Source organism: Oncorhynchus mykiss, chromosome 18 (assembly GCF_013265735.2).
Source record: "Oncorhynchus mykiss isolate Arlee chromosome 18, USDA_OmykA_1.1, whole genome shotgun sequence".
Taxonomy (NCBI): domain Eukaryota; kingdom Metazoa; phylum Chordata; class Actinopteri; order Salmoniformes; family Salmonidae; genus Oncorhynchus; species Oncorhynchus mykiss.
Window position 1 is genome coordinate 42,612,308 of NC_048582.1, and position 12,199 is coordinate 42,624,506.

Consider the following 12,199-nt stretch of genomic DNA (forward strand, 5'->3'; position numbering starts at 1 on the left):
CTTTATTTCTAATTCAGTACCCCATTATCACCTGTCAATTAACAAAGGCTTATCTTTTGCTGAAATATTTTCGATCTGCAGCAATTATCTGAAATACTTTCATTAGGTATTGCGCATTGGTATGCGTTTGTGTGCGTGTGTGTGCGTGTGTGTGTGTGGGTGGGTGGGGGGTGGCGGGGGGGGGGGGGGGGGGGGGGGGGGGGGGGGGGGGGGGGGGGGGGGGTTGGTGGACTATTCTTCCATCCTGTCAAATGTCTTTATTACTTAGCTGAAGGAGCTTCGACATGTATACTCTGCTTCTGATTCTGTGCTACATGCATATTTTGAAAGGTAAGCTACATCTACTTGTATTCACTAATTGTATTTAATTTATTCGACACAATTCAAGATGGATTTACGTAAGTATTCAGACCCTTTATTCAGTTATTTGTTGAAGCCCCTTTGGCAGCGATTACAGCCACGAGGCTTCTTGAGTATGACGCTACAAACTTGGCACACCTGTATTTGTGGTGTTTCTTCCATTCTTCTCTGCAGATCCTCTCAAGCTCTGTCAGGTTGGATGGGGAGCGTCACTGCACAGCTTTTTTCAGGTCTCTCCAGAGATGTTAGATTGGGTTTAAATCAAAACAAGGACATTCAAAGACTTATCCCAAAGCCACTCCTGCGTTGTCTTGGCTGTGTGCTTAAGGTCATTGTCCTGTTGGAAGGTGATCCTTTGCCACAGTCCGAGGTCCTGAGCGCTCTGGAGCAGGTCAGCACTCCATCTGACCTGATTGGTGGAGTGCTACAGAGAAGCCACTCCTCAGTATTCAGACCGTTTACTCAGGAATTTTTTGAAGCACCTTTGGCAGCAATTATAGCCACGACTCTTCTTGGGTATGTGTAGGTCCTGGATTGCAGGAAGCTTGGCCCCAGTGATGTACTGGGCCGTATGCTGGGCTGTACGCACTGGGCCATGAGCACTACCCACTGTAGCGCCTTACGATCAGATGCCAAGCAGTTGCTCGGTGCAACCAGTAAGGATGCTCTCGATGGTGCATAAGTATTCAGACCCTTTGCTATGAGACTCGAAATGGAGCTCCAGTACATCCTGTTTCCAGTAATCATCATTGAGATGTTCCTGCAACTTGATTGGCGTTCACCTGTATTAAATTCAATTGATTGTACATGATTTGGATAGGCACACACTTGTCTAGAGTTGAAGTCGGACGTTAGTGGAGGCTGTTATAGCATCAAAGGGGGGACCACTCCATAATAATGCCCATGATTTTGGAATGAGATGTTCAACAAGCAGGTGTCCACATACTTTTGGTCATGTAGTGTATCACTCTAACCCCATATGAATCTATGCAAGGCATTTGGTTCAGTATCATGTTTCCATATTCAGTTGTAGGGTCCATCATGTCGGAGGACTCAACAGTGATCCAGTATCCACCTGTTGTTGAGGAGGTAGTTGGCGGCAACATCACCATGAACTGCATTCTGGAAGGGTTGACTTCTTACTGTTATACCGTCGCCTGGATAAGACTGCCCAAACAACCCGGCGCGCTGCGAGTCCTCAAGAACACCATTATCAACACCAGATCTGAGTATGAAATCTTCAAGCATATGTGCCCAGTGTCCATCTACAACGTAACTGTCACCGACTCTGGGATTTACTACTGTGCTGTCATATATGGCCAGCAGATCTACTTAGGCAACGGCACCACAGTGATTGTTAAAGGTTAGTATTATAGCATTTTATGTTGGTCCTACAAGCATTTTAACTATCAAAACCTTCATAGACCTTTTAATTGTAACCTGATTTTCGCATGATCTTGATGTGTTGTATCTCAAGCTTTAACTTGTGTTCCGTAAGAGTCACAGGCATGAGCTATGTCACTGATGCAGTATTTGTAATGAAGATCAAATCAGTTTCCAAATGATCTAACATCATTTTTATTTCCTTCCCCAATTTCTTCCCTTTATTTCATGTAGATGGAACCAAAGCTCCTCCAACCATTGAAATCCTGAAACCGCTGAACAGCTACCATTCCTCTGTCTCTCTCCTGTGTTTGGTGTCAGGAGTGATACCGTCTCAAGTCCATGTGTTCTGGCTCATAGACGGGAGAGAGGACAGTGGACTTACTGAGTCCACCTGGACAGACAACAGTGATTCAGCCACAGAGTTCACTAGGAACCAGATTCTGGTCAAAGCAGAGGAGTGGGACAGAGGAGCAGAATGCACGTGTGTGGTAGAGTTCGAAGGGCAGTACATCAACAAAACCGTGCAACACAATGGTAACTGCTCTTCCTCTTACTATCATTAGTTAGACCTACTGTAATAATATTGACCGTATGTTCATGTAGTAACATTAATTTGACAATAAATGCAGTGAATTTGAAGATATTGAAACTTTCTGTATTGAGCTGTACCATTCCTTTTGATGAGATGTTATTGTGTCCTGTCAGATTTCTCCACAATGTGTTACACCATAGTGAGTCTCTACAGGGTTCTGGGAATTGTGTCCGCTCTTCTTCTTCTCCTTACACTGACTGCACGGGTACAGCTATCCTGCAAGAGCAACAATTCAGGTAAGAGGTATTTTTGTATGATAGTTCATTATATACTGAACAAAAATATAAACGCAACATACAACCATTTTAACGATTTTACTGAGTTACAGTTCATATAAGGACATCAGTCAATTAAAATAAATTCATGAGGCCCTAATCTATGGATTTCACATGACTGGGCAGGGGCGCAACCACAGGTTGGCCTGGGGGGGCATAGGCCCAGACACTTGGGAGCTAGTTCGAGCCAATCAGAATGAGTTTCCCCCCCCCCCACAAAGGGCTTTGTTAGACAGAAATACTCCTCAGTTTTATCAGCTGTCTGGGTGGCTGGTCTAAGATGATCTTGCAGGTGAAGAAGCTGGATGTGGAGGTCCTGGGCTGGCGTGGTTAAATGTTCATGGTCTGTGGTTGTGAGGCCGGTTGGACATACTACACAATTCTCTAAAACGACATTGGAGGCAGCTTATGGTAGAGAAATGAACATTACATTATCTGGCAACAGATCTGGTGGACATTCCTGGAGTCAGCATGCCAATGGCACACTCCTTCAAAACATGAGACACCAGTGGCATTGTGTTGTGTGACAAAACTGCACATTTTAGATTGGCCTTTTATTGTTCCCAGCACAAGGAGAATATGCCACACCTGTCAGATGGATGGAATATCCTGGCAAAGGATAAATGCTCACTAACAGGGATGTAAACAAATTTGTGCACAACATTTGAGAGAAATATGTTTTTTTTGTGCATATGGAACATTTCTGCTGTCTTTTATTTCAGCTCCTGTACATGTTGCATTTATATATTGGTTCAGTATAGTTACGTGTGTGTGCGTGAAACAAAGTTCGATGTGAATACACACACGTGTTTTTTTGTTTGACATTTTTCTTTCTTTTTTAAAACTTTGAACTAACTAAAAGTGCTAACTGTGTTTGTTTGTTTTTTCTTCAGGCAAGCGTAAGAAAAGCAACAGAAACCCCCCAAACTAAAGAAAAGGAGGGCTTTGGGATTCTGTGTTTATTGTGAAAACTGCAGGAAACCAACATTCAGAATTTGAGGGCTCTGAGTGAATCAGAGTGCTTCATACCAACTAGGAAGACGTTAAGTATGTAGTACATTTTCACTGGGTGTCGAAAGGCTATAGAATTTTTACGTGACTTCTTATTCAAAAAAAATCCTTTTCACTTTGCTTTTGATTTCATTACATGAAAATTGTCAGATAAGCAATATGCATAAAAAATAAAATGTGTTAGAATAGCCTAATTCTTCCATAAAGTGATATCCTGAAAGTACTGTAGTGATGAAATGTTTTTTTTCTCTCATCTTATGTCACCATCTCAAAACATCCAGTAGATATCAGTGTTTACTCAAAATCTACAACCTACCCTTTCTGTCACTTGTGCGTCCATTGTAGTGACACTGATTGAATGAAGAATAGCCCCGAAGGAGATGGCTGCCATTTTATAATCCCATAACCAATTGTGCTATTGTGTATACTTTTTTGAGCTATTTGTAACTTTTTAAAAAGTAAGCATTTCACTGTCAGGTATTCGGCACGTGTGACAAATTAAATTTGATTTGAGATAGGCTGGAGCTTTTTTAAACTGTTCTAAAACATCAGGTAGAAAACTCCATTAACCAAGTTGTCTGCATCAACAATTAAACAAACTAGCCATCATTTTTTTAAACTAAGTTTTTATTTCTGTGATGGGTCTACATTGCCCCATGCTGTATCATAGTGTAAAAGTGATTCTTACAGTTGACTAAAATCAGTGTAACTTTTTATTTAACAGAAATGACTACTGTACTTTGTATTGAGAGTATTAACATTTCATCACCTAAATGGGAATACTTTTGTTCAGTCTTGCCATTACTTACTTGATTTTACCATGACTTAATCCAAATGCACCATTTTCATTAATTAGCCAGGGTGCTTTATTTTCCATTCAGGACTAAGCAGGAGCATAACTATTTTCCAACCCTTTAAAATAATGTTGTTGTGGAAAAATGAACTGATACAATAATAACAGTACATTCCGTCTATTTTCTGAGTTTCATTGATATCGTGAAAGCTGCTGAGGTTAAGTGATAGCTGATAGCATATCACAAAAGTACAAAGGTTCATCTCTCATAATGTGCTATTGGGTGAAAAGAAAGCCTGCAAATAGAATTTGCTAGTGGTTTGTTAATAGCAAGGAACAGATTTGACCAAAGCTGTGTCTGTCCATAAGCATATCACACTGAGAATACCCCACCTCGTAGAGAGAGCGATAGATAGATTGAGTGTGTGTGCAGGAGAGCGTTAAGGCAGCTAAAGCTTAAACTACTGTGGTATGTGGTCAGCTTCTGTTCTGAAGGCTACAGTCCTGCACCTGTCACACTTTTTCATATGTTACACAATCTGCAGTCTGTGCCGGATCAAACAACTCACAAGTGTCAAAAACAGTGAACCTTCTCATTTTGGTCAGAGAAACAGGCCGTACAGAGTTCGTCGAAGTGCGTTTCAGATTGAGAATTTGAATGTATTTTTTTTAGCATTCAAGCAATGTTTTTAAACGTGTTCAAATACATAGGCAGTGTTGGCACCAACAGTTCCAGGAAAATTGTAAATGAGATAAGAAGTAATAAAATGAAAACAAAGAAAAAAACAAGATATTAATTTACAATTAATCCCTGAGGGTGAGACAGGATGGCCAAGAACACTTATTTCCAATGTGGTCCTCTGTGTAGGACAAAACCAGGACAAGGTCAAATTCTGTCATTTTGCCCCTGAACAACCCACTGTTCCTAGGCCGTCATTGAAAATAAGACTTTGTTCTTATTAACTGACTTGCCTCGTTAAAATAAAGGTACAAAATAAATAAAAATACACAGGAAAACACATGGGCCTATAAGCAGCCAATTAGCCTACACCACAATAAATATATCATCAATACACAATTCAAGACTATTTCAGTAATTTTCCTATGTAGGCTTGTACACGTTTTCCCACGGAAGGGCTCTAACCTGACCTCTGAAAACATTTTAGGACTGGGACAGTTTAATGACTATTAGGAGGATTTCCCACAGTTGAATTACAATATTAAAAAAAGAGCTCTGTGTCGCACTATTGGCTCTGGGCACTTAGCAATTGGGGACACTGGCTCTTGCTTTATACACAAATACATACATAATAATCTGAAAACTCTTATGCAATTTCTTCTTCAAAATATTATTGGATAATTGTATTTGGGCGTCTCCCAAACTGGATGTGGTCCAAAGTCGCATACTGGACCTCCTGTGGAACAATCAACACCAGGGAGTTCATTATAGGAACATTTGTTTCTCAAGGAATCAGAAATAGGTATAGCTGTTGCTGTTGCTTTAAATACAGAAATGCTTTAACACTTCATGTGGACTGAATTGGGGCAGCAATACTGCAAATGTAAACCAGGGTCTCATTTGTGACTATTCACACCATAGAAAGGATAGTCAGTCAATCTCAATCAATACATTCACAATGAAGATAACTGAGTAATAATCTAAAACAATCCTTCTAGAGGTGAGAGTAGGTTTAGCCTCAATTCATTGGAGTTTGTTAACAAATGTAATCCATATAAAAATGCCAATCTGTATTTTACACAAACCACAAGGTATATCGCCAATAAGTACTGTAATTACACTATACTTACCAAGTAATACGCCAGTATGAGACATGAGAAATTTTCAGAGCAGTATGTTCGGATCATAACACTACGGCCAGGAACCACACCCTAATAGGGTATCCCCCCTTAATCATATTTTTGGTACATTTTTCAGAAGAAAAAATCCTCTAGAATTAACATTTGACAACATACTAAGAATCCGGCGAATATTTCTAAGGATAACACACACAATTTGGTGCAGATGCTTCTGAGGATGAGAAACATTAGTTGGCGGGTAGGAAGAGTCTGACTTTTGGGAAATGGCATATAATGAATGACAAGGTCACTGAAATTTAGACTACCAATTTAGACCCAATCACCCTCTTGTCCAGTTTGCAATATTCTCTGTGAAATGGGCTTTTAAATTATGTGTGATTCAATGTAGTGAGCTTTGCAATTATGGATGTATATGTCCATTTAAACATGCAGTAGTATGATAAATTAATGAAAATATACATTTATCAACTTTTTGACATTTTTACTTTTTGAAAATACTACTATTAATGGACCAAAATACTAAACAATCTCTAAATTGATAAGTACAGTTGAAGTTGGAAGTTTACATACCAAATACATTTAAACTCAGTTTTTCACAATTCCTGCCATTTAATCCTAGTAAAAATTCCCTGTCTTAGGTCAGTTAGGACCAACACTTTATTTTAAGAATGTAAAATGTCAGAATAATAGTAGTGAGAATGATTTATTTCAGCTTTTATTTCTTTCAGCACATTCCCAGTGGGTCAGAAGTTTACATACACTCAATTAGTATTTGGTAGCATTGTCTTTATATTGTTTAACTTGGTTCAAACGTTTTGGGCAGCCTTCCACAAGCTTCCCACAATAAGTTGGGTGAATTTTGGCCCATTCCTCCTGACAGAGCTGGTGTAACGCAGTCAGGTTTGTAGGCCTCCTTGCTCGCACACACTTTTTCAGTTCTGCTCACACATTTTCTATAGGCTTGAGGTCAGGGCTTTGTGAAGGCCACTCCAATACCTTGACTTTGTTGTCCTTAAGATATTTTGCCACAACTTTGGAAGTATGCTTGGGGTCATTGTCCATTTGGAAGACCCACTTGCGACCAAGCTTTAAATTCCTGACTGATATCTTGAGATGTTGCTTCAATATATCCACATAATTTTCCATCCTCGTGATGCCATCTATTTTGTGAAGTGGTGCCTCCTGCAGCAAATCACCCACACAACATGATGCTGCCTCCCCCATGCTTCATGGTTGGGATGGTGTTTTTCAGCTTGCAAGCCTCCGCCTTTATCCTCCGAACATAACAATGGTCATTATGGCCAAACAGTTCTATTTTTGTTTCATCAGACCAGAGGACATTTCTCAAAAAAGTACGAACTTTGTCCCCATGTGCAGTTGCAAACCGTAGTCTGGCTTTTTATGGCGGTTTTGGAGCAGTGGCTTCTTCCTTGCTGAGAGGCCTTTCAGGTTATGTCGATATAGGACTCGTTTTTACTGTGGATATAGATACTTTTGTACCCGTTTCCTCCAGCATCTTCACAAGGTCCTTTGCTGTTGTTCTGGGATTGATTTGCACTTTGCGTGGTCCCATGGTGTTTATACTTGCGTACTATTGTTTGTACAGATCAAAGTGGTACCTTCAGGCGATTTGGAAATTGCACCCAAGGATGAACCAGACTTGTGGCGGTCTACAATTTTTTTTCTGAGGTCTTGGCTGATTTCTTTTGATTTTCCCATGATGTCAAGCAAAGAGGCACTGAGTTTGAAGGTAGGCCTTGAAATACTTCCACAGGTTCACCTCCAACTGACTCAAATTATGTCAATAAGCCTATCAGAAGCTTCTAAAGCCATGACATAATTTTCTGGAATTTTCCAAGCTGTTTAAAGGCACAGTCAACTTAGTGAATGTAAACTTCAGACCCACTGGAATTGTGCTACAGTGAATTATAAGTGAAATAATCTGTCTGTTAACAATTGTTGGAAAAATTACTTGTGTCATGCACAAAGTAGATGTTCTATCCGACTTGCCAAAACTATGGTTTGTTAACAAGAAATTTGTGGAGTGGTTGAAAAACAAGTTTTAATGACTCCAACCTAAGTTTATGTAAACTTCCGACTTCAACTGTACATGCAAAAATGTACTTTTATCCTGTGGTGCCTGGCCTTACAGTGTCCCCCAATTTGGATACACTATGGACCGGTTCCCCAGACACATATTAAGCCTATCTCCAGAGAAAATGTTTTTAAGTCAAGGACTATTGGCTTAGTCAATGTCCAGGATTGGAAACCGGCCCCAAGAGTTAAGTTGGGCCGAAATGTTGATTTAAAAGTTCTACCTGAGAAAATCTGATAGCACAGCAATGGATTATAAAAGTATGCAACGTAAAAAAAAACATTTGGCACCTTCCCCAAAAATTCTAAACCAAATACAATAGCTACTTACCGAGACGGATGATCTAACTGCCTTTCTAGCTTCTCCGAGTCTCCCTGCAAACGTTACAAGTCAGATCATGACAAACACCAATACAGCCATGACATCCCCGATAAACTAGTGTAGTTCAAAATGTTTTGGAATCCTTCAATCAACCAACCCTGCATTCTCCATCGAGAGATGCTGTGAGATCTAATGGTGTCTCAAAGTACGTCAATGGCACCCCATTTACTTCTCTCTGAAATATTTTCATCTCATCTCTCACACTCAAATGTAAAACAGAGTCACCTAAAAAATGTCCCAACTCCTGATTAACAGCAGAAGAAAAAAAAAAAAAAAAAAAAAGTAAGCTCATTTATTCTATCGATTTCAACTGAATAGTTAAAAAGATAGTGAAAATGTGCCTCCCGGGTGGCGCAGTGGTTAAGGGCGCTGTACTGCAGAGTTCCTGGGTTCGCGCCAAGGCTCTGTCGTAACCGGCCGTGACCGGGAGGTCCGTGGGGCGACGCACAATTGGCCTAGCGTCGTCCGGGTTAGGGAGGGATTGGTCGGTAGGGATGTCCCTGTCTCATCGCGCACCAGCGACTCCTGTGGCGGGCCGGGCGCAGAGTGCGCTAACCAAGGTTGCCAGGTGCACGGTGTTTCCTCCGACACATTGGTGCGGCTGGCTTCCGGGTTGGATGTGCGCTGTGTTAAGAAGCAGTGCGGCTCGTTTGGGTTGTGTATCGGAGGATGCATGACTTTCAACCTTCGTCTCTCCCGAGCCCGTACGGGAGTTGTAGCGATGAGACAAGATAGTAGCTACTACAACAATTGGATACCACGAAATTGGGGAGAAAAAGGGGTAAACATTTTTAAAAAGATAATGAAAATGCAAAAACTTTTTCGCCCACTAAATACCACCAAGCTGATAAAAGCTATCTTAAAATCCTTCTAAAATCATTGGCTGTTGTAATCCTAAATTAGAAAAATGATAACATTTTACCAGATTGATGCTGCCTGCTCTCTGTGCCTGTGCCTCTTTGTCTGAAATTGAAACAGAGTAGTTCACATTATCACTCCAGCGACCACTGACTTCTCAAATTAAATGTTGGATTAACGGTCAGACACAAACCTTGTATCCTCATCAGTAACCACGGGATGTCCTATAGGAAAAAGCAACAAAAATGCCACATTTAAAATCCAGGTTGAAGTATACATTATGAATCAATGATAATGTTCTTTGCCATTTGTTCAAATTCACTCTATGATCTGATCTCAAAAGCAGAGGGAGTAAACTGTACAACTAAGGAAGAACTACTAGAATTGCATATTTCCAACATTCCTATTTCTGACATTGTTGTAGAGTGAAGTAAGATACAGTAACTACGTCGTTTGTGACTTTGGCTCAGATTCTCTGATTTTAAGACTGAGTTCTTCTTCATCAATGTTGAAATAATTGGCAGTCAGGAGGGGGTAGGTGTATTACAGCTGCAGTTCAGCTGTAGTCAAATCAAAACTGCAAAAGCAGAACTATCTATATGCCGCAGACACTTGACATAACGATCTCTATAACCATCACAGGAAAGCCTAAGGAACAAAGACAAGAATAACCTTTCTTAACGTTCCCGTGCAAGAGAAAATATACAGTAGATATCCTTTTGCATTCCATTTGCTCAGAAAAGGACATAATGGAATAGAATTGTCACCCCCACATTTGGTCCCCTATTCTATAGGTAGTAAAAACATTCCCTTTACCTATATCTTAGTTTGACGACTGAACTGGCCTACTTACACACCTAGCCATGACCATAGGCATCACGTCACACCCCTAATGTTTTTGAGGGGGCACTGATCATTTACAAAATAAGCTACATCTTGTACATTTGTGTCTTACAAATTGATTAAATTGATGGGGCATGTACCTTCCTCGGTTTCAATGGTTATAATGCCTCTGCTGAGGACAATGACATACCATACATTGTCTTCCACAAGGTAATTTGGTATTTGTTTCATACAGTTTTGTCCAATTATTGATTAGATGTAACTTACCACGGTGCCGACACACAGCGACAGTGACAGCCACTATAATGGTGAGGAGAGCAGCTGCAGATATCCAATACAGCACCATTGTGCACATGCCAGTGGAATCTGTGGTGTAGGTCAAAAATACATGCAAGAAAGAATACACAATGTACATAGTAAATGAGAAGTTGATAAGAGAACAACGTTTAAATCGGAAAAGGAAAATCATCACAAACTCTATCCCATTGTAAAAATATATAATTAAGTACAAGTGATAACTGCTATTATTGAAATATAAATGATTAGGGTGGGGACACACTCTCACACATTGTGATGTAGTATAAAACATGTGTTTTACAGTGTATGTGTATTGCCCTTTATGTGAAACTATAATTGAGCCTTTCCTCTAGTATAATTTGCTCATCCCACCCATCCTCAGATTTTCTCATATCTTTGTAAGAAAAGTTAATAGGCTACTTTTGATTAGAAATGCTTCTGATTTAGGATGACGGATGGCTTTTTGCAGAGGAGACTTGAAATTAACATAAAAAGTGAGTATTTGAGATACAGTGATGCAATTACCATTGGGCTTTATCAGGGTTTTGTTGATAGAATTTCCCTCAAACTCCACCACACACGTACACTGCACCCCTCTGTCCCACTCCTCTGCCTGGACTAGAATCTGGTTCATAGTGAACTCTGTGGCTGAATCACTGTTGTCTGTCCAAGTGGACGAAGTTAGTCCACTGTCCTCTCTCCCGTCTATGAGCCAGAACACATGGACCTGAGACGGGACCACTTTCAACACCAAACACAGCAGAGGGATGAAGGACTCTGCTGTGTAGTATAGAGTCGTCAACACAACAGACCCGTCACCGTCCGATGGAGAGAGGAGTTTGATGGCTGGCGATTCAGTGATGTTCTGTGTTCTCTCTCTCTCTGGGGAAAAGATTGTCAGAATTGTAAACAATTACATGACTTGTTGAAATGGTTGTTCAACATAGACTACACTCTGAATGCACGATTCTTCATTTTAGCCCATACAGACAACCTCATTCAATACATTCAAAGGGTTACAGAAATTCTATGCAATATTTACAATTGGCTATTTAGATTTTTCGAGCACAAGATTTATTTTTGTATGTGTACATTTTTTTTTTTTAACACATCTGTGTATTTTTTTAGCAGTCAACTTTGTGAATGAAAATACCAGACATTCAATTTACCTGTCACAACAACTCTAGAACCATTGCCCGTGTGGATCATTTCGGATTGAACAGCTGAACAATAGTACATTCCTGAGTCGCTCACTGTTGCGTTGGCGATTGAAGCAGAACATAGTTTGTCCTGTTTCCCTTCTCCCTCCTCAGAGTTGTTATCAATCTTTAAGTTTGCAATCTTAGTCAGTGTTCCATTCCTGGGGTCAACTTTCATCCAAATCACAAAGTAGCAGTAGGTGATAAGCTCAACCAAATAGCATTTCAAGGTCACTGTATCACCAGCCTTCACCATCAAACTCCCTGGCGTCTGGATGATAATGGATGTGT

At 40.3% G+C, this 12,199-nt stretch overlaps 1 protein-coding gene and 1 gene segment (V, D, J or C); one reads left to right on the plus strand and one right to left on the minus strand.

Annotated features, from left to right (window-relative positions):
- Positions 1 to 246: 246 nt before the first annotated feature.
- LOC110496311 lies at positions 247 to 4,286 on the plus strand. The segment is given in 5 exon segments: positions 247 to 330; positions 1,388 to 1,723; positions 1,978 to 2,280; positions 2,452 to 2,574; positions 3,507 to 4,286. Coding segments are annotated over 5 exon segments (846 nt in total).
- Positions 4,287 to 5,766: 1,480 nt separating this feature from the next.
- LOC110496310 lies at positions 5,767 to 12,199 on the minus strand. The gene is made up of 7 exons (XM_021572133.2): positions 11,879 to 12,199; positions 11,235 to 11,591; positions 10,680 to 10,778; positions 9,763 to 9,793; positions 9,634 to 9,674; positions 8,661 to 8,704; positions 5,767 to 5,832 (listed from the first exon to the last, which is right to left on the minus strand). The coding sequence occupies exons 1-7, from the start codon at positions 12,162 to 12,164 to the stop codon at positions 5,767 to 5,769; spliced, it is 924 nt and encodes a 307-aa protein (XP_021427808.2). The 5' UTR covers positions 12,165 to 12,199.